Raw genomic sequence first — 25,551 nt, forward strand, 5'->3', positions numbered from 1 at the left:
GGATCATCTAGTTTCCAAAATTGATAATTTAGGTTTCAAATGGCTGGTTGTAACTTCTTGTGCAGTTCTTGATGGCTGCTGCTGATTTTCCCCCAAACAATAAAAACAGAAGAATCATCAATAAGATCTGTTCCCAAGATATATCCCCAAGAAACATCCAGAAACATATTTGTCCAATATCTTCCAGATCAAATCTGCAAACTGACAATATGAAGCATATTCATTCTTTCATTCATACAATAAACAATTATTGAGCTACAGTGGCAGGGTAAGAATAATTAAGGATGATAAAACTGGTACAATAATAATTATTATCTCATAGGGTTATTGTGAGGTTTAAATGGGTTAGATCTTTTAAGACTTTTATAAATACTAGCTGCTATAATAACTTTTATTTCTAAAGCATTGATATTATTTTAACTTTTTTATTGTTTTGCTTTGCATTTGAGAAGGGGGATAGGAAAGTGAAAGGGAAGATGGAGGCAGTATGGAATAGGAGGGAAGAATAGCGGGAGGATAAAAGGGGGAGAGATAGTGAGAGCGAGTGATGTACTAAACTAGAGAGAAAGAGACAGAGACAGGGACAGAAACAGTGTTTGATATCAGGCTGCTTCAAGGTTTTTTACAAGATATTCCTGTAAAACTATTACTTAGCTAGTTTTACCTAGACAAGCAAGAAAAGAAATAGAGAGGTAGACAGTCTTGGGACAATGTGAAGTCTCTGCTTTTTGGTTTGAGGTCTTTTCGTTGTTGTTTTCTGTTTCATTGCTAATTAACACAATGCACTTATCAAACATACCAAATAATCCTTTCACTCAATTTTATTTTTTTTAAGATGGAATTTACTTCCTCAATACTCTACTTAGCACCTTGATAGAGAATTTTACTCTCCTTTGGTAAGGTCAGTCTGTGATGTTTCTGGAGCTATTCATTTTATAATAGCTAATTTTCATAATTGGTTATAGTTCTGAAAAAGTAGGTTTTTGGAAGATATTTCATTTGGATCATAAGTATGGTGGACTGCAGCTGGGCCCAGAGGAACTTTTCAGGGAGAAAATAAGCAGGAAAGTACATCTCAGAAAACTTCCTTCGTTTTTTTTCTTTTTCAGTTCTTCTAAATAGTGCAAGTGCTTTCCCATGGAACAGAGCATCCTCTTGACTACTTTTATTTATTAAACCTAATCAATTTCAAAGTGAGATATTAGCATTATTGACCAAGGTATATCTACTCAATGCCAAAATGAGATTAAAAATGAGAAAAAATAGGGTTTTTCTGATTATGTTGAAAAGTCATAGCACTGAAAAATTATAACTTCTTTGGAATCTCTTCATAGACATATTACAGATTAAGCAGATTAAAAGTAGGCTTGACAATGAAATCAGAAAAACATAGTTCTAAAATTTCTAAAGATTTAAAAACATTGAAACAAAATAATTTAATTGGAAGCCTTTTAAAAGTTGCATGTGGAGACCCATCATGTAAGTGGTTTTCAAAGTTCATGTAAGGGCCCGTGTATCACCAAGGTGTGGGAGTGGGAGTGTAAAATATATTCTTCCACTCCCACATGCAGGGACAGTTCTAGTACACAGGACATAGCAAACTTGTAGAGTGGCACAGGGTAGGTGAAAAGTTTTCAAAGATAATTCTTATCCATAGTTCTTTCCCCTTCCTAGTTTGAGAACTAAGATCATGAAGATCATACATTTTGAAGTGAAGTACAGATGGGTGGAATCCCTGCACAACTGTACAAGTTGTGTAACCTGGCTCAAGCCAGTTTACTTTGATTAGTCTTATTTTCTTCAGGTATAAAATGGCAAGCTCAATACCTACTCCAGAAGGATGTGAACATAAACAATGACGATTAGTTTTTAACTAACATTTTTGAGTGTTTACCATGTGCCAGTCACCGAGCTCAAAGCACCTTACATATATACATTTACGATTACATGAGCTAATGCATATTAAAATACCTAGAAGCATGCCTGGCATATGGTAGGTGCTAAGTTGTTAATTTGTTTTTCTTTCAAGTGCTATACAAATAGCTATTACAAATACATACAAATATAAATAAAGCTAAGTAGACAAAGAAGCTGCCTTTAGTGAACATGTATACTAGTGGTTAGACAGACCTGTAAAATGAATAAAGACAGCACCAGGTAGTAAGTGCTATTATATTGATAAATGTAAAGATCAGAGAGAGCAAAGAGGAGGAAATAACCACACAATATACTCCAGTGTACCACTTCTGTCTTTCCTTCTTCTGCCTTCTCTATTTCCTCATTTGTTCCAGTCTCTCCTCTATTATCTCAACAAATGTTCAAAATTATGAATGAATTCAACTTTATCGTGGAAGATGAAGGAACATTCAATTTCCATTAGCAAGCTCTTTTTTCAAAGCTGCTATAAATTGGCATAAGCAAGATAATGGTTTAGTTCTGTTTGTCTTTTTTAAGTTTAGAACTTATATAGCTCTGTACTATATTGTGGGTGAAAGCTATTCCAGGAGGTTGTGTATTTGAGGTGACATAAGTTTTGCTTTACGATGCAGAAAATCTCTTTTAATGAGTGGAATTAGTATCTACCATGAATGCTATAAAGAAACTTGTCAATAAGTGAAAACAACCAAAAAAGCTGCAAAAAGAAAAACCACAGGCAAATCTATGTTTACACTAGTGATCTATGACTCTAGTATTAAATACTCCTTTTTAGGCACCTTATAGTTTTCCTTCTATCTATATGTTTAGAGGAAGCCTGATGTCAAGCAGCATTACACAGTTGTCCATCACAAAAGTATTTCTTACATCACATAAATCATGAATAAAGATGAGAAAGAAAGATTCTAAGATTTAACACCTAAAATGTCCTAGATACTCGATTAAATGTGATCTCATACAATATAATGTTTAAACTTCCCAACTACTCTGAAAATTTTGGTGTGTAAGCCAATGAGTAAGACAATTTATATTCTCAATATTCCATTCTTTTCTTTCCTTGTCATCCATCATATTATTCTAGAGAAAAGAAAATCCTGAGAACTCTGCCCTAGGCAGGATCGACTTTCTTTCCCTATGATGCTATCTGCCTTGATGGAAGCAGACAAAGCAGACTGCTCTGGTTCTGGTTGGTTGTTTGTTTGCTCCCTTGACTCTCTGCAGACCATACTAGTTGCCTGCTTTCTGTTTTCATATTCCTCATCCCTTCACCCACATCACCACAGACAGAGTTCTCAGTGCAACTTAGGTATCTTTCTAGAAGTGTAGTTTTCAAACTTTAGCTGAAGTATCATTTTTAGCATGCAAAAGTATTACCTGGGGAGCTTGTTAAAAATTCAGGTCTCTGGAAATCATCCCCAGAGATTCTAATTCATTTGATATGGGGTAGAATCATGGATTCTAAAATTTTTGCAAGAACTGCTGGCTATTTTACTGCGGGAGGTCCTTAGCCCTTGGAGAAACATGATTCTAGGCTGTGGGTAATCCTCTCCTCAGCCTCATTATTATCACTTCTGGCTAATGGGACATTTCTGTAGGTTCTTTAATGGCTTCAGCACCAGGCTACCAGTCTTCCTCTCCTCAAAATGCCCTACCATTATTCTCAGGGAATTGACATCCATTTTGATGAGCCTTCTAATACTCTAGTCTGAAAATTCTTCAAATACCTCTTGATTACAATCTTTAAAAGTTATACTTCAGATTTTGGCACCATTTTGAATTGTTCTAACATTTTACATTTTTATTTTTGAAAACATCCTCTTGATATAAAAACACTTTATCCTAATTTTCTCACTTCTTAACTTTGAATAAACTATTTGTTACTCTCACTTGGTAATAAAGTCTTCAGTCTTTCAGACTGCCCTTATTTACCCAATCAATCATGATAATAGAAACCTCCAGTTATTCAATGCTTACTGTGCGTTAGTCTCTGTACTCAGCATTTGACATCATTTTTCAAATGTCCTGTAAGGTCGTTATTATTAACCTCATTTTACAGATGAAAATAAGCCTCAAGGAGATTAAGTAATATACCCAAAGATACATTTCTTGTAAATAGAAGAAACTGGATTTAAAACTATGGTTGCAAAATCCTTATGCTGACTGACACAGCTTTCTGACTCAGCTTAGGTAAAATGGTCAAGACATTAAGTTTTCTTGCTACCAGTAGACTTTCCATGGTACTCATCCATTCTTGCCTATATATCTTTCCTCAACTATGCCTTTTATCTGGAATGCTTTACAAAACCAATGAATAAATCAAGACAACAAACCTTCTTTTTTTGTATTTGAAAGCCATCTTGTTTTTTCTTCTACTTAGCACTTGTCATAGGCTGTCTTCTGTGAGTTATTTATATATGCCTTTCCCTTCAACCAGATTGTGAAACTCTGGGAGCAAGAATCAGCGTGTAGTAGGAAGCTGGGGAGACCTTGCTACAAATCCCAGTTCCAGTGCTTACTGACCATATGACTTTGACAAATCCAACGTCTCTGCTCCTTACTTTATTATCCACCAGAAGTAATATTATCTATCACACAGGGTCATGGTGTAGATTAAATAATGGTTTATATTTGATGTGTCTGGAATAACACCTTGAATATAGCTGGTACAATAAATCCAGCTACCGTAGGACCTGCAGAAACAGCTGCTTGTTGTTGATGTGGTAAGAGAAAAAAGTACATTTCAAGCTTAATCCTTAAAAGGATATGTCTGTTTAAATTAGTCTTGACATATTTGCATAATAGTTCCCAAATTTAAAAAATAACAACAAATAAATGAGATTTTAACTTTATAAAGTTGAGGAAAATCTCCAATTTGATCACATTTCATTCAGCATATTTATCTGTCAATAAGAGCTAGAGGGTTTATGATTAAGTTCTACATTTATAGCTCTTTTCCAACAAAATTAATATGTGTGTATAAATCTATTATACCAAAGTGCCAGTCACATCTCTACAGGGCTTTCAAATATTTTCCCATAAGTGAGCATATGATAATACTTGCAAAAGTCATCCCAGTGTATCTCATCATGAGTGTCAAAGCTGAGTTAATCATTTTGGGCTAAATAACATGGAAAATTAACTACTTCCCAAACCATAAATTGAATACTTATGAAGGCCTTATTAACCCACTGACAAATTTTATATAAACTATATTATACATGGGTAATTTTATTTGCCAGTTATGTGAGCTTTGTATGTTTACAATATCTGAAATTTCTTTTGAAAAGTATGTCATTTGGTCATTGCTTTACACTTATTTTCCGAGTAAAATGGTTAGAATCCTTTGTCATTAGTGGGGTACATGAATAACACAGCTGTAAGTGAACATGGCTAATTGGCTTTTGTGGAACTTTTCCTCAGTCAGGCAGCTAACTTAAATTGACTCTCCAAAATACATTGTTTCTCAATGCCAAGATTCAATTTCTCCAAAAGGTTGCTTGTGTATATAAGGGCTCTGCCCTTCTTTTCTGAATATTTTGTGTCTTACAAGGTTGTGACAATATGCCAGATTATTTTTATCTTGTTATCATGGAACAAAACCCACTGAAAGCCTGAAGCCAATATTACACATTGGTATATGACTGTTCAGGGGAAGAATGATACACAGTTTCATTAACAGACAGCGTTTCAATGTCAAGAGACCAAAGGGTTTGTTAAAATTGGAGTTCTCTAGTAGTCCAAAAAGAAAAATGTGGCCAATATTCTACCACCATTTGGGAAGAGAAGTCTTACTGTTTGTTGCTGGCATGGCTCACAAGAATGATCTAATTCTAGAGAAGATTATTCAGATCAGCAACAGTTTGTATTCAAAGGCTAGCCTTTAGGTTCCTTTCTCTTTAAACTTTAGTGATGGGAACAGGCAAGGCATATTTTAAGGAGATAAGATATTTGCATTTTAGGGGCTATATGAATGGGCAGGAAGAGATAACCTTATATTCTAAGGTTAACATAGGAGGTTATATGGGTTGTGTTTTTAAACACAGATACAGCTAAAAACTAGATCAACAATGAAAACACTTATACAGAGAAATAATAACTGACAACTTTACCCAAATATATGCCTTAGTTCTGTAAGTTCTTTTTCTTTGATCCGCAGGTCATCTTCTAATCTTTCTATTACAATAACGTAAGATTCACTGACTTTCTTCTTCCATTCATCTAGTAAGGAAAAACAAAAGGGATTGACTCATAGCTCTTTTGCAAAATGTAGACACAGATCATAACATACAAGTGATTAAAACTCTGTTTTTTACTCTGAATTATACAATACTTAATTTAAATTACTGATTGTGAGTTTAAAATGCAGATGTTTATATTTAAAATGCAATCATATTGAATCGTAGTAATTAAGAACCCATTTGATATTGGATAATATATTTACATAGAAGAATATATTTGACTTATTTCATTTGATTTTATTGCATTATAATTATAGCAATCTCTAGTTGCCAGACAAGAATTTTTAGGTTTTAAATACTAGATACTTAAGATGTAATCCTAAAATCCCCATATTCAACAGTATTCCAAAAATTTTTCTGTAACATTATACCTAGGAACTAGTAGAAACAGAAAATTATAAGAAATTTTCTGTTTTTCTCTAAAGATCTTTCAGAGAAAAATAATTTGAGTTCAGATAATCTTCTTAACACTTTCATATAATATGTTATCTTATACTCTTGTAAAAATTAGCAGATATTCCAGTGAAATGTTAACTATATATAACAACTATTGCACTATATTGCATTTAAAGATATAAGAATAATTACCAGTACAAGTTTGGGTTGGTCTGGATTTATAATTTCCCATTTGTTAGAAGATTCTTCTTTTCCCAAGTGCAGTTCCTCAGGTTACAAGATTCCAAGTTCAAGTGAAGTGGCAGTCCAGTTGAAAAATACTTTGATAGTCTGGCTAAAAATAAGCTGACCGCCAAATGGAATGTCATACAACAGTGACAAAGAACAAAATAGTTTGTGCTTTCAAGGGTGAAATCATAAAGGGAATTAATCAGTCTGTTTAAAAGAGCTGTATCAAAGATAAATAGTAAATGCTTCCATAAGATTATTTGCCTTCATCAATTGGCTATCTACCCATATATACCTTGATGGGCATTTCTTTAATCTAGAAAATGATTCAGTTACATCTGAGGTTCACAAAGAGCCATTAAAACTACCTAGATCTTCTTTCAGGATCATTTTCTCCTGAGACAAAGTAATGACAATTGGAAAAGAGTGACTGGTGATAGAACTTGTCTCTATAGTATATATATAATGGAAACCCACATCTTATGGCATGCTACTAATAGAAATGAATATAAATTTGGCCTAGAGTAGAGCTGTAAAATTATTTTTGTAGGAAGAAATTCCCAACATAGACCATGATTAATTTACACCACTTGTTGATTATATTGACCATAAGAGTCATAGTTAAGAATATGACAGAGTTCTACAAATAGCAATTCATAAAATAACAAGAATAATATCACAAATAATAAGATGGAATGCTTACAGTGTGCCAGACACTAGTCTAAATGCTTTACATACATTTTGTCATTTATACCTCATACAATCCTGCAAGGTATATATTATTCTCATGTTATAGATGAGAAAAATCCATATTTGCTAGCAGGTGGAGGAATCTGGAATCAATTCTGAGTCTATATGATTCTAAAGTCCAAGTTAGATATTATTATTGATGTCTCCCATAATTCCTCTTTAATTCACCTTCCATTTACTTCATGAGGGCATTTCTCTTTGTACATGCATATTTCTATTGATATAAATGAACTCAGGGTAAGATGGAGAATAAATGGAAAACCCAGAAAGAAAAGTTATCTAATTTTTAACTATATATTTCTTTTGGATAATGTAATTATACCTAGAATATATACATTTCAATCTTGAAATTCATCTCCAGAGGCTATAGTTTCAATGTAATAGGTATGAATTTTATATTTATTATAGTTGAATGTTCAAACAACTGTTTCCTTTTGAAGCAAATGCTTAGACAAATTTATTATTCCTCACTACTTTTTCTCAGCAAAGGTAATTTAAGTTCCAGATGGAGGGTCTTCATACTGATCAGATACAGTTGGAGAAGCAGGTATCTGGGGTTATGGACATCTCTGTCCTCCCCTGGATATAACTTTCCTTATCCCCCCTCCTCAGTATATGCTGCCATGGCCGTTGATGTCTGTTACACTGTGGTGGCCTTTGGTTACTTGATCCATGCACTTTGCATTTTCCTTGTTTGAAGGCCAGACATCTTCAGTTACACCAGCTTTCTCTCAGCACTTGTGTGACCCCCATCCCTTCAGGTCAGAAAGTCTTTGCTTTCCCCAGACATGCTGCCCTCAGGCCCATTAGCCTATGCACCTGACTTCCTAAAATGCTTGGTACTGGAGACCAAGCATTCAGTACAGTCCTAAAGACCAAACTGGATAGTCTTCTTTAAGAGGCTTGCAATCTCCCAGGGCTACACCTTGGGAAGTAATGCACAAGTGTCCTTCTCTCAGATTTCCATGGCTTTCATACCTTGAATCCAGAGGGACAGGGATGGGAGCCAGGGCTCTTGACCTTCTTCAGGACATCTAAATCTGTCTATTTTTCCCGATTTTCTTTCTTATTTCTCTCTCCACTACTTCCAATCTTATACCTGTGTGTGTGTGTGTGTGTGTGTGTGTGTGTGTTTGTGTGTGTGTGTTTGTGTGTTTGTGTGTGTGTGTTTGTGTGTTGCCTCTACCGATGAAAGAAAAGCTAGTTCTTATATCATCTTACGTTGTCTTTCCAATTTCCTCTTTGGTACATAAGTTTAATGCACTGATTTTTAGAACTTTTCCTTTTAATTTTTGAAAATATTTTTATCCTCTCAGAAAGGCTGGCTCTTACAAATGAAAGCTTAGACTTTCAAAGCTACAATTTTTGCTGAGTTTGGAAATCCAATCAGCAACTCAATTGAATTTTTCTACACCCTGAGGCAATAAATTTTGCTAAAGAATGGTGAAAATGATAATCTCAATACCTAACATATTAAATGTTATTGAATTTCCTACTTCCAAAGGAACACTATCTATTAGCCCTTTTATGACTGTGAGTCTAGGTCATGGATTGAGGGCAATGGAGGTGCCTTCAGGGCTGTGAAGAAAAGGCTGGAATAAGTAAATGATCCAGGATAACAATTCTGCTTTTCTTTCCTAAAGAATCCTGGAGGGCATCCACATGGAAGCAGAAAATATTTTCTCCGCTTCTCTGTAAAAAATTCTGTAAAAATTCTTTTTACCTTGAGTTGATAACATGCTCTAAATTGAACTCTACTCTACCAGTTGTGAGATTTCCAGAAGTGCAGAATGTCATATATTATCAAAAACACAACCTAGGGGCTTCCCTGGTGGCGCAGTGGTTAAGAATCCGCCTGCCAATGCAGGGGACACGGGTTCGAGTCCTGGTCCGGGAAGATCCCACATGACGCGGGGCAAGTAGGCCCATGCACCACAACGGGAGAGGCCACCACAGTGAGAAGCCCGTGCACCGCAACGAGGAGTGGCCCCCGCTCGCTGCAACTGGAGAAAGCCCAGGCACAGCAACTAAGACCCAACACAGACAAAGGTAATACATAAATAAATTAATTAAAAAAAAAAAAAACACAACCTAATTACAAAAATGGTCACCTTCTCAAACTTTAGTGAGAGTAGACACTATCTGAGGAGCTTTGTAAAAAAAATAGAAACCGGGGCTCCATACCCAGAAATTCTGATTCAGTAGATCAGGAGTAGGGCCTAGAATATGAATTTTAACAGGCACCCCTAGTGATTCTAACGTAGATGCTACTTGTAGCTTACTTCCAGGAGCACTATTTTAAAATGGCTTAAAGTGAGATGCATACTCACTGGAAGGTTTTTGAGCCTTTGAATTCCACGTAAGAGAAAAGAGGAGAGAAAACTGAAATAAAGAGAAAAATAAGATTGCTTCACATTCTCAGTGGGTTCTATCCTATGGTAATCAGTGAGGCAATAGATGATTTGGCTGTGCATATATAGTGTCATATGGTAAAGCTGAATCACAAAAGTGGAAGCAACCAAGATGCCTTTTCACAGGTGAATAGATAAATGAATGTGCATGTACATTCATACAGTGGAAGTTTATTCAGCAATAAAAGAAAGGAGGTACCAAGCCGAGAAAAATCATGGAAGAACCTTAAACGAATATTGCTAATTGAAAGAGCCAGTCAGATAAGGCTGTATACTATATGGTTCTAACTATACGATATTTTGGGAAAGGCAAAACTTTGGAGACAGTAAAAAGATGAATGGTTGCCAGGGGAGCAGGGAGAACGGGAGGGAGCAATACGTGGAGCACAGGAAATCTTCAGGGTCATGAAATTCTCCTGTATGATATTCTAAGGGTGGATATATGCCATTATACACTTGGAAGAAACCACAGAACTGTAAAACACTAATGTAACCTATGGACTTTAGCTAATAATAATGTATTAATATTGGCTCATCAATGGTAACAAATGTACCAAACCAACTTAAGATGTTAATAATAGGGGAAACTGTGGAGGGCCAGGAGGGGGGAAGGGAAGGAATATGGAAACTGTGCTTTCTGCTCCGTTTTTCTGTAAATCTAAAACTGTTTTAACAAAAAGGTTTATTAATTTTTTTTAATTAAGGAAAATATAAAACAATAAATAAATAAGACCAAAAAACAGTAATTCTTTAACAAGACCATTTGAGTTTTTCCAGGAATGTTTGTTTATAACTTATAAGGAAAAGCCTTCTCTAAGGAATACATAACTAATAGCATTTCTTTTTCTTTTACACTTGCTTGTGTTTTTTGTTTTGTTTTTTTTTTCAGTCAGAATGTCAGGGTAGATTTAGTAAATACCTTATTTCTTCAGCTATTCCTTTTTGACCAACCTTCCTGTTCTACTGAATTGCCTAAATCTAATGTTAATGCCTTTATCTTTTCAACTGATTTATCAGAACACTTCAGCATATACATAGATATGTTCTAATACTCCTTCAATAAGCCTATTTACATTCTTTTTGAATTCCTTTATTTTCGGTTATATGATTTATTTATCCCAATCTACACTTGTGCATCTGCTATTTATATTTTATACTAGTCTCTTCATAAATATTTAAAAGGATGCTTTTAAGATGAAAAATACAAATTTGACCTTGACACTTCTCCTACCTTTATGATTCTAACAGAGAAATTATAAAGAACATGTATCCCAAGAAATCAAACTGATACACTTAAAATAATTTTTAGCACATTTAGGATGGTGAATTCATTTACACCTAAAAGCTAGATCATTCTTCCATTGTATATGAGTTCTTGTTAAGATGTGCCCAAGCTTTAGGAAAGTTTAAATTTTTGATGTGTTGCATCTGGTTGACAAGCAATTAAAAGAATCATTGCTTTAAACACAGTAAACCAGAATTACTAATTGGTATATATTTAGGTTTTTTCCTTCTTTTAATAAACATTAAATTACTCATATTGAAACAAAGTTATCTAAAAGAAAAATTGAGCACTAAGATGTCTATACCTATTCAAGTAAAATCATTCTTTAATTTCTCTCTAAACAATATATTTTTGCATTAGACAAGCATAATTTGTAAGATTCTTATTTGTCAAACAAATTTCCTCTCTTTTCCACTGGAATATCTAAATTTATGGTATGTTGGATGGAACTGTAAATCACCATTATGAATCTGAACATTGTTGAGGTAATATTCAGATTAATCCTCAAAAATGAATAGGACTTGTTATATAATATTGAAAGTAACTATTATATAATAATGAAAGTAAATGTGAAAAAATCAATAGCATAGTAATTTAAACAGGTGTTCTCAATATCTCTAACTGTAAGAGTATATTAAAGAAAGAAAAAATATTACTCTTTTTGTTTCTAATATATTATGACTGAAAATGAAAAGATTTTAATCTTTCTTGTGCCTTCCTTTGTTGCTGGGTGAACATGAAGTAAAGTTTCTAAAGAATCTAAATTAAACAGTAATATCTCTGTCATTGGCTAAAACTTTCTTTCCCCAATTGATAGTACTTCTTTCAATTGTCAGCTTAGCTCTTTATTCATTGATTGATTCATTATTCATTCAATAAGCATGCACTGTACCAAGCACTCCAAAGAGCTCACGGGGCCAGGGATAGACATGTAAATAGGCAATTGTAATAAAGCATCTGTATTATGATAGAGACATACATGACTCGTAATGAGAAGATACGTTTAATAAAACCTACCTTTCAATTGGAAAATATTTCTCTGAGGCATTGAAACCATCAGAACAATCTAAACTTCATGACTCAGGCCACTTCCATTCCTTCTTCATCTTTCTTTCCCCCCTCCTAAGAGTCAGCTGGCCTGCTAAGGAAATAACATTGTGTTGTAATTATAGTTCAATTAATAACTAATTATTGTCTTTGGGCAAATACCTTATTTCCATGTCTTGAGGTTTGTCATTTAAAAACAAAGGAAAAAAAGGTGGAGAAGGGAAAAAAATTAGTTCTACTTAAGTTTTTTTTTTTACTTATCAATTAGCCAGTTGTGGCTGTTCCTCAAAGTGAAAACTAATTTGATGTTGGTAAGACAAATTACTTAAAGTTTCAAAAATGGATCTATATAACATGTGGTTGTTAGAGAGCTTGCTGAGTGATTCTATATGAACAGTTCTTTGTTTAGTCCCTCCAAGCAGAAACAATCTCAGTAAGTAGTCTGTCTAAGCACAGTTATCATTATTTTTGTTGTATCTCCTCCTATGTCTTCTTAGTGGGAGAATAGTGATTAATGGTTATCATGCCATACACTTTCATGCCCCCCTTCTTCCCATCTGATACCATGTCAGTGTCAGAAATGGCATCAGCCTTTGGCATGTACTCAAAAGTTCTTGATTTCCCTTCAGTTTACATTGTCCAGTTCAGTATACCACCAATCAGAACTGACAATGACTGAATTGTAAAATGTATTCTATCCATGTTATACTATAATTGTGGAACTGAGCTGGTTCCCTTCACAGCTGAAATTTTATAACATATAATCTTGAATGTCCTAAATATAAATTAAAAGGGGTGCTATGGTTAAATTAGTGTAAAGTTGTTGGGGGTAAAAAAAGTCAATTTTTACCCACATCTTCATTAACAGATCAATACTTTTGGTTGGGTGAAAGTATTTGGTTGGGACAGTTTATAGGTCCACCCAATATCTGATTTCTTCTTGCAGGGGCTATTGTCTCTGAAGCCAGTTGTTAGGGGACTTGTTATAGCAAGTAATGTTTCAGAATATCTTTAATACCAGGCAGACTTTTGATAATAAACCCAAGTGCTTCCAATTTTATATAGTCAATATATGCCCTAATATATTTACATCTAATTTTATTGGCATCCAAATAATATATCCTTCCCATTCAGAATTCAAGTTTAATAATCTAAGTACATATAAAAAATTATGTTTTCAGTTAGAATTTGTGAACAAGGTACACATGTTTTCTTCACAATTTTACCCCCTTCTTTAACATGGATTATCAAGAGTAGGCTATAATTGTCGTGAACTTCAAGACTATTTGTTTTAATGTAAAGCCTTATTTAGAAGTTAACACTACATTTGAAGTGTGTATTGTACTTTCCCAGTTTGGTAACCTGGAGAGTGATTGCCTTTACTATTCCTGCCCGTGTCTCCCATGAAAAGTAGTATTCCTACTTTAGGACTCAGTTTAGGTGTCAGCACCTTGGAGGGGTGTTTACAACTTCATAAACTATTTATGCCACCTTCTTCTTGCTGTATCTAGATTCTGCTTTGTCTCTGGAACCCATATTGTGGCACTTGAGCTTCATACTAATGTGGGGAAGGAAGATGTGAATTAGTAGATTTATCTCAGTCTAAAAACTTTTAAAAATTGTCAACCACACTAGTGAAGCTTTCTGTGAATTACAGAGTGGTAGAAACTGTTAGAAGCACCTCCATCCTGCCCGAGGATCCCCACTCTTACCATAATACAAACGTTACTTTTTAAGATCACAATCTCCCCTGAGATCTAGAGCAAATAATGCAACCTGGGTGTCTCACATGGCTAGGTATGTTAAGCCATGGTGGAATATACTAGACTTAAATTCCAAGTCTTAATTCTAATTGTTTAAGTTGGTCTACTATGTGATAACATTTCCTAATTGTTGCCCAGAGTTTTCCGAGTTGAGGTCTAGGTCTGATTACACAAACAGTTACCCTAAAATTGTCCCCATATTTTCCTTCTTCATATATGCAGCCATGGAAAAAATGATGGAGCCTTTGGTGAAGGGCTATGAAGGATTTGGAACTTGTGAGGATTTGGAACAGTGAGAGATGAATGTTTGCCAACAATTGGGGTTTAACAAATTAACTCCATGGTCATCTTTCTCAAACTTTCACTTCTCATAATGCTGAAAGGCATCCATTTCATTTAGCTACATAATGGTTAACTTATTAACTAATCACAATAGTTATCTATGGATCCTCTAAACACCACATTTCCTCTCTTTGAACTATTCCAAAATTCTCATGTTTTCTATTGAATCTGGACATGTACTAATTCACAAAATCATCTTAAGATGATCTATCAGGGCAGCATCCTTTGATGTTATTAAGAATGGTTATTATATCTCTTCCTTTTTTATGGTCAAACATTTATATTTGGCAAGTATGCACTACAATTATATATGTGAGTGCATATAGATTATATATCATAAATATGTATACATTATATACATATACAGTGTGTATATGTGTGTATATATATATATAAATATATATATATTTATACTTTTTACAAGAGTAACAATAAAACAAACTGACATTGTAAAGTCCTACTCTGAGTTAAGCCTATATGAGGGCAACACTTACTTCTATTAAAGCATCCGTTACGGAAGACAGAATTAATGCATTCATCTCTTCTGTTAGGCTGTGAGCAACTTAAGAGCAGAAATTATGTCTTACTCATTTTTGCATTCCCAACAGCCTAGCACAGTGCCTGATTGATATAGATATAAATTTAATTGTTTTGCATTGAATTGAATTGAACTAAATTGAATCAAACTGAATTAGATTGAACCAATTGAAGTGAGTAGAATCAATCCCTTCAGTAGGGGAAATTCTACTGAATATTTCCCTTCTCAGTTCTGGAACAGAGGTAAAGTGAATACAGATGAAGCCATCATCAAGTCTGTAGACAAAATACTGCAGCATTTTGAAATTCCATGCAAAGATAAATATATATATATATATATATTTTTTCGGTACGCGGGCCTCTTACTATTGTGGCTTCTCCCGTTGCGGAGCACAGGCTCCGGATGCGCAGGCTCAGCGGCCATGGCTCACGCGCCCAGCCGCTCCGCGGCATGTGGGATCCTCCCGGACAGGGGCACGAACCCGTGTCCCCTGCATCAGCAGGCGGACTCTCAACCACTGCGCCACCAGGGAAGCCTTAAAGAAGGGTTTTTGAACATAGCATTACTTAAATAGGTCTTACTTCTTGTGGAGTTTTTAAAATCTTGGAACAGAAATAACTAAGCTTGAGCATATGATAAATTGAGAGCTTGGACACAATTTAAATCATTATATCATTAGAGAGTTCAGAGAAATTATTAAGATGATGTTCATTAAAATCCCTATTATTGCTCTATACAGTAAAACAAACTAAACAAAACTGATGGGATCAAAGTAATTTAAACTTAATTTTGATTTTTTTGAGACTAAACAATTGATGAGATTAAGTTGGGCAAAGTCATAAATATCAAATAACAGTACATAAAGTGGTAGCAATGGTGGAAAAATAGGAACAGGAACGCTAATAAGAGTTTCAAAAGGAAAAAAAAGTCAAACCAGGAAAGCTTAGAAAAATAAGAAAACTTTTATTCTCAGAGGAGAAAAGCACCTGGGGAGTAGCATAAGCCAGTGTCTATCAGTGAGAGGACTATGCAAACTGTATATGAATTCCTGGTACATTACGGCAAGAAACATTGAGGAAACTGAGTGGTGTAAAGACAGACATCATTTCATAGAGAGGATAATAAAAATTTTGCTTGTTGTAAGTCTCTAGAGATTACATTTGATATGTAGTGTTCAATGCTGGACACCTACCTCATTATCATGAAAGAAAGAACAATCAAAGAAAGAAAACTTTTCTTGGAAATACAGAAATGGGTTATGAAATATATTTGTTCTGGCTAAAGACAGTAATTGTACATATTCTCTAAATGCTCCTTTAACAATTCCATTAAATTTTCCTAGATATCATAATTGAATGGGCTGCACATTTTTACCCACTTAGAAGGTATTTTGTTTTAAATTTAAATTTGCAAAAGGCTTTCTAGTAAGTTCTATCAAACCATTCCAAACTTACATTGCCCAGTGGCCTTTGATGTTCATATACCTTAACTTATGGCTTAATGCAGATCACAGGGAGCTAATGGTAACCTAGGAACCAATCTAAAACACTGTCCAATTTCTATACTTTGCTCTACATTGAGCTTTCTGCTTAAGTAGAAGATTTTATTCTATTTTGACTCACTGGAAAACTCTGAAGATGGTTTCATTGCTTTTGCTAATATCTGATTATGGGCTATAAAAATATGTATTTATGTAAGTATTTTGGTTATTACTGATGTTATTTTTCTACTGTGTAGCTTTCTACTATGTATCTTACTACAGAAACACATTCTTTTTGCTCTTTAAATCAGATTGATATAATAACATCATATGTGGTATCATTTATATATTAATAAAAGTCACCTGCATACTGAATTTTTAGTTCAGCACAGATGATGATAAAATCTTACAAAGACAAAAGGTAGCTCTTCATGCCTAAACAAAAACATTCCCCAGAAATATGTGTTTAAAGAGAATATAAAATACAGGATTAAATACTAAAGTGTTGCATTCAATCAGCTTTTTTTTTTTTCAGGTTTAAAGTAAATAAGCCTCTGTGAAATACTATATTATATTAACCTGCTTGTGAACTTTCTTTTTCCCAGCTTTTTCTTGGTTCAGTTCTACACAGTTCAGCATGTACTACTTATGGTTAAGAAAACTTATCACATGAATCACCACTTTCCCTTAATTTATAGTTTTACTAGGAAGTGATCTGTGGAGATACACTGGATTTTTTTTTTTTTTACTTCCCTATTTCTTACTGTTCAACAGAGTCTAGTGTCAACTTTGTCACTTGGTAGTCAAATACTAGAACGATTACCCTCACCCATCACACACACTACTACTAGTACTACTATTACTGCTACTACTACCACCACTGCTACAACTACCACCACTGCTACAACTACATCACTTCCTCCCTTCTCTGAAAAAGATTATCAATCTTATTTTTGGTCAGCATTTTAATTTCTAATAAGGTACCTAGACGTTTTTATAAAAGACCCGAAGTTAACCTAAAGTGTAGACATTTCCCCAAGCCACTCATTCTCACACATTACACTTCAGACTGGACCTCTTTTAGACCCTCCTATGACCAGGCACTCTCTCCTCCCAATCTTCACAAACACTGTTCTCACTGCTAATATACATTCCCTTGCTCATTCTCCCTCCTCCTACCCGCCACAAAAACAATAAAAGAAATATAAACAGGCCAACCATATTCTCCGTCACTTCCCCCAAGAGGCCTTTCCTGATCATGTAGTTTTGTTAGTCCCTTATCCTGGAAGCTCCCATAACATCCTGTAGTTTGCTTCTTGTAGCTCTAATCACAAGTGACTGCAATGGCTTTTTCTTCCCCTGTCTTATCATTTGCTAGACTGGAAAACCCTGAGAGCAAGGAAAAATAGCCCTAGTGTGTAGCAAAGGCCCTGACACATAGTTAACATTCAATATACATTTGATAATTTGAAGTTAGAGAGGGCATAGCAGTGGTCTATATTATTTATCTGTTTGAAACTATCATCTTATTTTTGAAGGAACTATGTAGATTCATTTCCTGCTTCAAAGCACATACATTGAACATGCCTTTGTCTGCTTAAGCATTCCCTGACTTCCTCTGTAAAACAGTTAGTTTATCATCTCTGTAACAGGCATTATGCTAGGTGCTGGGCTGTCTACCTCATTATATGGTTTCTTTAATACAGACTAAAAGGGTTGAGGCTCTAGATGTTTACCTTAACCCATTTTTTCCTTCTTAACCCTTCCTAAATTTAGCATTTCCATGATCATTACAGTCCATGACCATGACATCCATTACAAAAGTTTCCATCTACTGGTGCCATCCCCTCCACTAACATACCATGCCCTCTACTATTAAAAATATACCATCACTAGGGAAAATACTGAATAATAAGTCAATTAAAGAATTATAATTTATGCTTCATATAAATGAGAATACATGACTGATTTTTAAATTTTAAACAAAATATAAAAGTAATAATCACAAAAATAATGAAGAAATAAAAATAATAACGGAGTATTTACAGACCATTTTAGAGAAAAGCTTGAACTAAGAAATATAAATGGAAAATGGAGTGAGTACATTTTTGCCTTGAGGAACTTGCTAAAAACACACATTTGGTCTTAGGTTCCAAATAATCAGAGGGTGGCCCAGGGCTCCCACATGTTGGAAATTCTTAGAGGGGGTTTTTGATATATTAAGCTGGAACTCCCCTCAAAATATGCCTTCAGATTAAGGATCAACTAGAAGTAAATCTGTCATACTATACTCCAGACCAAAAGAATTGTGGAAAGGCTGCTTCGGCATTGAGCAAAACATGATAAATTAAAAAGAAAGTAAAATAAGGTCCCTGAGAAATTATGGCCCTAAATATGCTCACTATGGATATGTCCTGTGGATGTGCACAGCCTGGGGCTAGAGAACCTCAGCTGAACATAGTTTAAGATTGTTACCAATTGGTAATGTCTCTCCAGTCTCCTGACAGAAGCAAATGCAAAGCCCCAGGGGCAGGGTCCATTCATCTTAGGCCATGGGGAATTTCTACAGATACTTTACCAAGGACAATGAGCAGCAAACAAAATTAATCTGACACGCAGGAAAGCATGGCAACGTGAGCTGCAAAACAAGAATCAGAAGCAGATCCCCACTGACTTCAGCTAGTGGAATTATCAAATGCAGCTTATAAAACAACTGTGCTTGCTTGCCATATTTAAAGGAAAAAAGAAAGGGTAAGCACAAGAGAGATGACAATGTTAAAGGAAAAAAGAAAGGGTAAGCACAAGAGAGATGACAATGTTAAAGGAAAAAAGAAAGGGTAAGCACAAGAGAGATGACAATGATAAACTATCTCTAGAGAATAGGAAACTCTAAACAGGGAAAAGCAGACTTCAATGAAAAGGAAACCCTATGAAGTAAAAAGAAAAATTAAAAATCAGAAATTTTTCATTTCATTTTTGTCCAAATATTGTCAAGAAACCAACTAAATTATGTTTTCACTTTAAATTCACATCTTGAATTTCAAACTGAAAAGAAAAAAACATACACCCTCCAAAAATTATCGATCAACTTAATAAAAAATGGTTAACAATTTTATTGTGTTACACATTTGAATTTTTAGAGCTCTTAGTAATTCTTAAACACACATGGACTCAAAGCTCAATCCAAAATACGGTAAGCACTGGACACCTGTTATTCCTTGATTCCTGTCTGAAACAAAATTATTAGGAGTCCCTGCTATGATGATGGTGTATTCTGGGCACTTCTTGGAATAAATAATGTACAGGAATCATTCAAATGCATATTCAGTGGGAAGCCATCTGGCTCCGTGTGAATTTATGAATATTTTAGCTTGCTCAGCTAGTCAAAAGTAAAATCTGGCACTTGGGATTATCATGTAGATTTGTGACATATATTATAAAAAAATTGCTTCTATAAATCAGTGATTGACGTATCTACTAAAGCATAGTTTCTTTCTTTCATCATTGATTGAGTCCACTTAAACTATGTATAATATGGCATGCTTAGTTTGGAAGTCATCATAATTCAACTTGAATTACAACATGCAATGTTTTATTAAAATAGTTGCATATAAAAAGAGAATCTCGGCATTGGGTTAGACTTTATAGGTTACTGTAGGGGACACTGTGATGTGGCACCCACATTTTTTCTTCAATGAAGGGCTTATTACCTTATTACTTTAGCTACCAGGAGTGCTGTCAGTAGACACATTTCAGCTGTCAGCCCCATTCACAGACTGCCTCAGCCACAGAGAGCTATCTTGCCCAAGATACTCCTTCCCAAGATGGCCATATCCAGTGATGATTGATTTGGGCTATAAATTGTGGCCACTCTGGTCCAACTCAGGACAGCACTAAAGTGCCATTCTGGCACCAGAACTCCTCCTGAGATTAGCCAATCAAGATTGTCATTGGGCCTGCATCACAGTTTGACTTCTCTCTTCTTCTCAGTCCTGCTTCTATTCCCTTCCTTGAACAATTATTAGTCTCAAGAGCACTTATTAAGAAATGTACAGCACTCTAAACTCCATTTCAGATCCTGCTTTCCAGAACACTCAACCAGCAGCCATTATCTAATCCTACCTCTTATCTAAAACAAGTACTTCTTGGGAAAACTCTTGTGTAAATTGTATCCCAATCACTTTGCTTCAATACTTCTGGCATTAGGAAGCTTAGTATCTCATAAGAAAATTCACTCTATTATTGAGCAAAGTTATTTCTAATATTGTATAAACACTTTCTTCCTTGTAACATCTGAAACAATATGAAACCAACTTCATCATCCTACTGATTTAATCATTAATGAATTAAATGGCATTCTCATGAATGCTCACAATTTATAGGAGAATTACATTTTTAACATCTTTGAGAATTATACTTTCATAATTACAAATATAGATTTGAGAGTTGATAGCACACAGATGATATGAGAATGAATGATATCCAAAGGAGTAAATGTGGGTAGAGAAACCTAAACACAAAGACCTGTGACCTTCCAGTGATATGAGGTAAGAATGATGATGAGGAACAAGTTAAGGAGACTTCAAAAGAGGGATGAATGAGTTAGGAAAAGAACTAGTAGTGTGGGGTTCCTTGAAGCCAAATGAGGAATGCATTTCAAAGAAGGAGTGATTACTTGAGACAAATGCTGCTGAACTGGATTGAAGATGAGAACTAGACAGAATAGTGAATTGTTTTTCTTCCAGTTTTATTGAGACATAATGGACATACATCACTGTATAACTTTAACGTGGACAGCATAATGATTTGACTTACATACATCATGAAATGATGATTACAGTAAGTTTAGTAAACATCCATCATTTCATATAGATACAAAATAAAAGGGAAAAGTATTCTTCCTTCTGATGAGAGCTCAGTATTTACTATCTTAAAACTTTCATATATAACATATAGTGTTAATTATATTATTCATGGGGTATATCACATCCATCCTTAGTACTTATTTATAATTGTAAGTTTGTACTTTTTGACCACCATCATCCTATTCCCTCTCCCCCCACCTCCTGCCCTTGGTAATCACAGATCTGATCTCTTTTTCTATCAGCTTGTTTGTTTGCTTGTTTTTTCAAGTGTTATGGACTTTTAACACTATGTTAGTTCCTGGTGTACAATATAGAGATTCAATATTTCTATACATTACAAAATGATCAACACGATAATAAGTCTAGTTACTATCTGTTGCAAAGATATTACTGGATTTATCAAAACAAAGAGTCCTGGAAATCCTCAGAGGAGCAAGTTCAGTGGAGTAAAGTAAAGAGGTAAAGACTGAACTAGGTTGGAGAGTGAATGGGATAAAATATATTGCAGAATGGAAGTTCAGATAATTTATTCTAGGAATTTTAGTGTTAAGGGAGCAGAGAAATGAAGTAATAGCTGAAGGAAGTGGAGTCAAGAAAGAATTCTTTTTTTTAATTAGAAAAATAACAATATATTTATGTACTGATGAGAACGACCCAGTAGAGAGGGAAAACTATTGATACAAGAGAGAAGAGAGAATTGTTGGAGTAGTAATCCTGTTCAAAAGAATGTAAAATTACAAAGAAAATCATGTTTTAATGATCTTATTGCTAAATGATGGTGATTTAGAAACCTCAAAGTACTGTATACGTTCATTTGTGGATAGGCAACTTCAGGAATAATATACTATATTCCTAGAACCCATTTCAGAAGTTGTATCTTCTTTGGAGTCACTAGAATACTGCAGCAAAGACACAGACAAGATTACAGAGTCTTACAGGGCTTCTGATTTCATGAGAGTAGAAAATAAAATGCTTCAAGCTCAGTTGATAAGAGTAAGATATATTAGTTTTTATAGACAAAAATTCTCTTTATACAATACCATTCATAGCATCTTTTAAGTTTGGCCTCCTCCCATAATCACAGTAAATCATCATCCAAAAATATGTAGCAGAGGCTATTACTTAGAAAAGGGTTATAGTAAGGACATGTGCCCAGTCAGTCAGTAATAACAGGAACACATTTTGGCTGTACTAGTTTACCTTATGCTCAACTTTCAAAGTTAAAGAAAGCACCTTTATAACAGGGGGAAATGTCTATTTATATCTGTAAAGCCTGCTAATGAAAGTGTATCTTGGTAACGAAAAGCCCTTAGGTTCTGTTAAGTATCCTGATGTGTCTGAATATGTGCCGATCAGCCTAGTGTTTGGAATATGGTCTGGAGAGAGCAGAACTGGGCAACTTATTAGAATGAGAAGGATTAAACTTTCCAGAGATAATCTACATGATTTACATACATATATAGTGAGGGGAAAGAGATTTTTCAGGGAACAAAAAAATCTACTTTTTCTACTAAACTCATGGCAAAAACTTATTTTGTATTTAAACACCAGCAGTTGTAACAAGTAAAAAAAGAATTTCTACACTTTCTCCCTCCCTTCTCATAGACTAGCTTCCACAGACAGTTTCTGATTTGACTGGATAATGGTTAATTAGAAACTCTATTAACTTTAACCAATTATAATGAGTGATGATCTTTATTATTAAATTTCATTAAAAATTGATCTCACTGATATATAAGCAGTGAATTTCATAAGTTAATTTATGATCCTGTCAGTGCACCTGTACATTTAAAACTGTACTTAGACCACTTGCTATACTCATTATTTCTTTGTGTAGTAAAAGTTTTCTAGTTCTAGGCTTTATTAAAAGTGTTTGAAATTTCTCTGAAGAATAGCATATTGGTGGATATAATTTACTTTCTCAAACCCCAAGGCTAAACATAATAGGAAAGAAACCAATCATGTAAAATTTCATTGAGTAGTGCAACATTTCTCAACCTGCAAATGAAACAAATACTTACTTGATTTCCAGAGTTGTGTTTTAAAAGATTTTTGCCTCAAGATGTAAATTCTTTAATTCTTTTCAGGGCAACGTGATACTCTCCTACAATGAAATGGTAAATGAAAACTAACTTGAACCATCTGAATGATCTGCAGAGAGAAAAGAGCTGATACTAGTGAAGAAAGGACATTTTAAAAATCATTCACATTACTTAGCCACAAAGTGTTGGTTGTAGCAAAGATTTTGAGAGCCTTTAAGGAGGCTGGAGATTCAACAAGCAGATTGGTAACACACCATAAGAGAGTGCCCAAAGAATATAGACATTAGAGTTTTGATTGTCTCAGCGATGCATTAAAGCACAGTTAAAGAAATATAATTCTGGCATAGAGAGCTAGGAAATGACAGTAGCAGATGGATTGCACCAATCTGCAACAATCAGGGATGAATTGCTCTCTTTGAATGATAGGATTTTATACTTTGGAAGGCTACTAGACTCCTGTAGCCAGAGGCTTCAAAAGATAGACTATTTATCCAACCAGCCCAGAAGGAAACATTGTCTGTTAGTTTCAAATCATTTACTTACCTGGGTAATAACGTCCCTGGGTTCAACATCTTTAGACACAAATGTCAATAATCAAGCTGTGGCACAGGTAGATGATGGCAGTGACTAATTCACAGGTAGTTTCCCCCTTAACCTCCTGTTTTTGCAAATATCAATGCAGTAGGGAATCAGCAGCGTTTATTATCCCTTTAATCCATTTTGAGGGCATTTTTAACTGAGGTAAAATAGACATACAACATTATATTAGTTTCAGGTAGACAACATGATGATTTAAATTTTGTATATATTGTGAAATGATCACTACAATAAGTCTAGTTAATATACATCACCATGTATACAGACGTTTTTTCTTCTGATGAGAACTTTTAAGATCTACTCTCTTAGCAACTTTCAAATATGCAATATGGTATTATTAATTACAGTCACCATAATGTACATTACATCTCCATGACATTTATTTTATAACTGGAAGTTTCTACCTTTTGACTCTAGTCACCCATGTGGCCCACCCCTCATTCTCCACCTCTGGCAACTACCAATCTGTTCTCCATATCTATGAGGTTGGTTTTAATTTTATTTTTTTTGTTGTTTGTTGCTTTTTTTGTTTTTTTTAATTCCACAATACTCCACTTTGTATTCCATTATATATATGTGTTTATGTGTGTGTGTGTGTGTGTGTGTGTATATATATATATATATATATATATATATATATATATATATATATCCCACTTCTTCATCCATTCGCCCATGAATGAAGACTTAGGTTGTTTCCAAATCTTGGCTATTATAAATAATACTGAAACGTATAAGGGAGTACATATATCTTTTTGAATTCATGTTTTCATTTTTTTGGATAAATACTCAGAAGAGGAATTGCTGGATCATGTGGTAATTCTATTTTTAATTTTTTGAGGAATCTTCATACTGTTTTCCATAGTGGCTGTACTGATTTACATTCCTCCGATGCACAAGGGTTCCTTTTTCTCCACATCTTTTCCAACATTTGTTATTTCTTGTCTTTTAAAATATATCCATTCTAACAGGTATGAGGTGATATCTCAGTGTGCTTTTGATTTACATTTCTCTGATGATTGATGATGTTGAACCTGTTTTCATGTACCTTTTGGCCATCTGTATGTTTTATTTGGAAAAATATCCATTCGGATCTTCTGGCCATTTTTCAATCAAATCATTTGTTTCTTTGGTATAGAGTTTTATGAGTTCTTCGCATATTTTGAATATTAGCCTTCATCAGATATATGATTTGCAAATATTTTCTCCTGTTCAGTAAGTTGCCTTTTCATTTTGTTGATGTTTGCCTTTGCTGTGCAGAAGCTTTTCAGTTTAATGTAGTTCCACTTGTCTATTTTTGCTTTTGTTGCTTTTGTTTTGGTGTCAGATTCAAAAAATCATCACCAAGACCTATGTCAAGAAGCTTACTGCCTATGTTTTCTTCTAGAAGTTTTATGGTTTCAGGTATTATTGGGTTGGCCAAAAGTTTCCTTCTATTAAGTAAAAATAAAAGACACATTTTTCATTTTCACCAAGGACTTTATTAAACAACATATTCACTGTTTTGTTCCACTACCTTCTGCCATTTTTCAGGCAGCTTCATAATTCCATCTTCCCAAAACATTTTATCTTTTTGAGCAAAGAACTGTTCCAGGTGCCTTTTACAGTCTTCCAGGGAATTGAAATTTTTTCCA

At 34.4% G+C, this 25,551-nt stretch overlaps 1 protein-coding gene across 1 annotated transcript in view; it reads right to left on the reverse strand.

Annotated features, from left to right (window-relative positions):
• Positions 1–24,023, reverse strand: part of TNNI3K (TNNI3 interacting kinase) — a 296,461-nt gene extending 272,438 nt beyond the window's left edge. The window contains exons 1-6 of the mRNA XM_019919967.2: positions 23,864–24,023; positions 23,300–23,382; positions 15,299–15,468; positions 12,261–12,384; positions 6,762–6,914; positions 6,045–6,153 (exon numbers count right to left, since the gene is read on the reverse strand). Coding sequence (XP_019775526.1) covers positions 6,045–6,153; positions 6,762–6,801 — 149 coding nt within the window. The 5' untranslated portion in view covers positions 6,802–6,914; positions 12,261–12,384; positions 15,299–15,468; positions 23,300–23,382; positions 23,864–24,023. The remainder of the gene's footprint in view (positions 1–6,044; positions 6,154–6,761; positions 6,915–12,260; positions 12,385–15,298; positions 15,469–23,299; positions 23,383–23,863) is intronic.
• Positions 24,024–25,551: the final 1,528 nt, after the last annotated feature.

The sequence above is a fragment of the Tursiops truncatus genome, chromosome 1, assembly GCF_011762595.2.
Source record: "Tursiops truncatus isolate mTurTru1 chromosome 1, mTurTru1.mat.Y, whole genome shotgun sequence".
Taxonomy (NCBI): Eukaryota; Metazoa; Chordata; class Mammalia; order Artiodactyla; family Delphinidae; genus Tursiops; species Tursiops truncatus.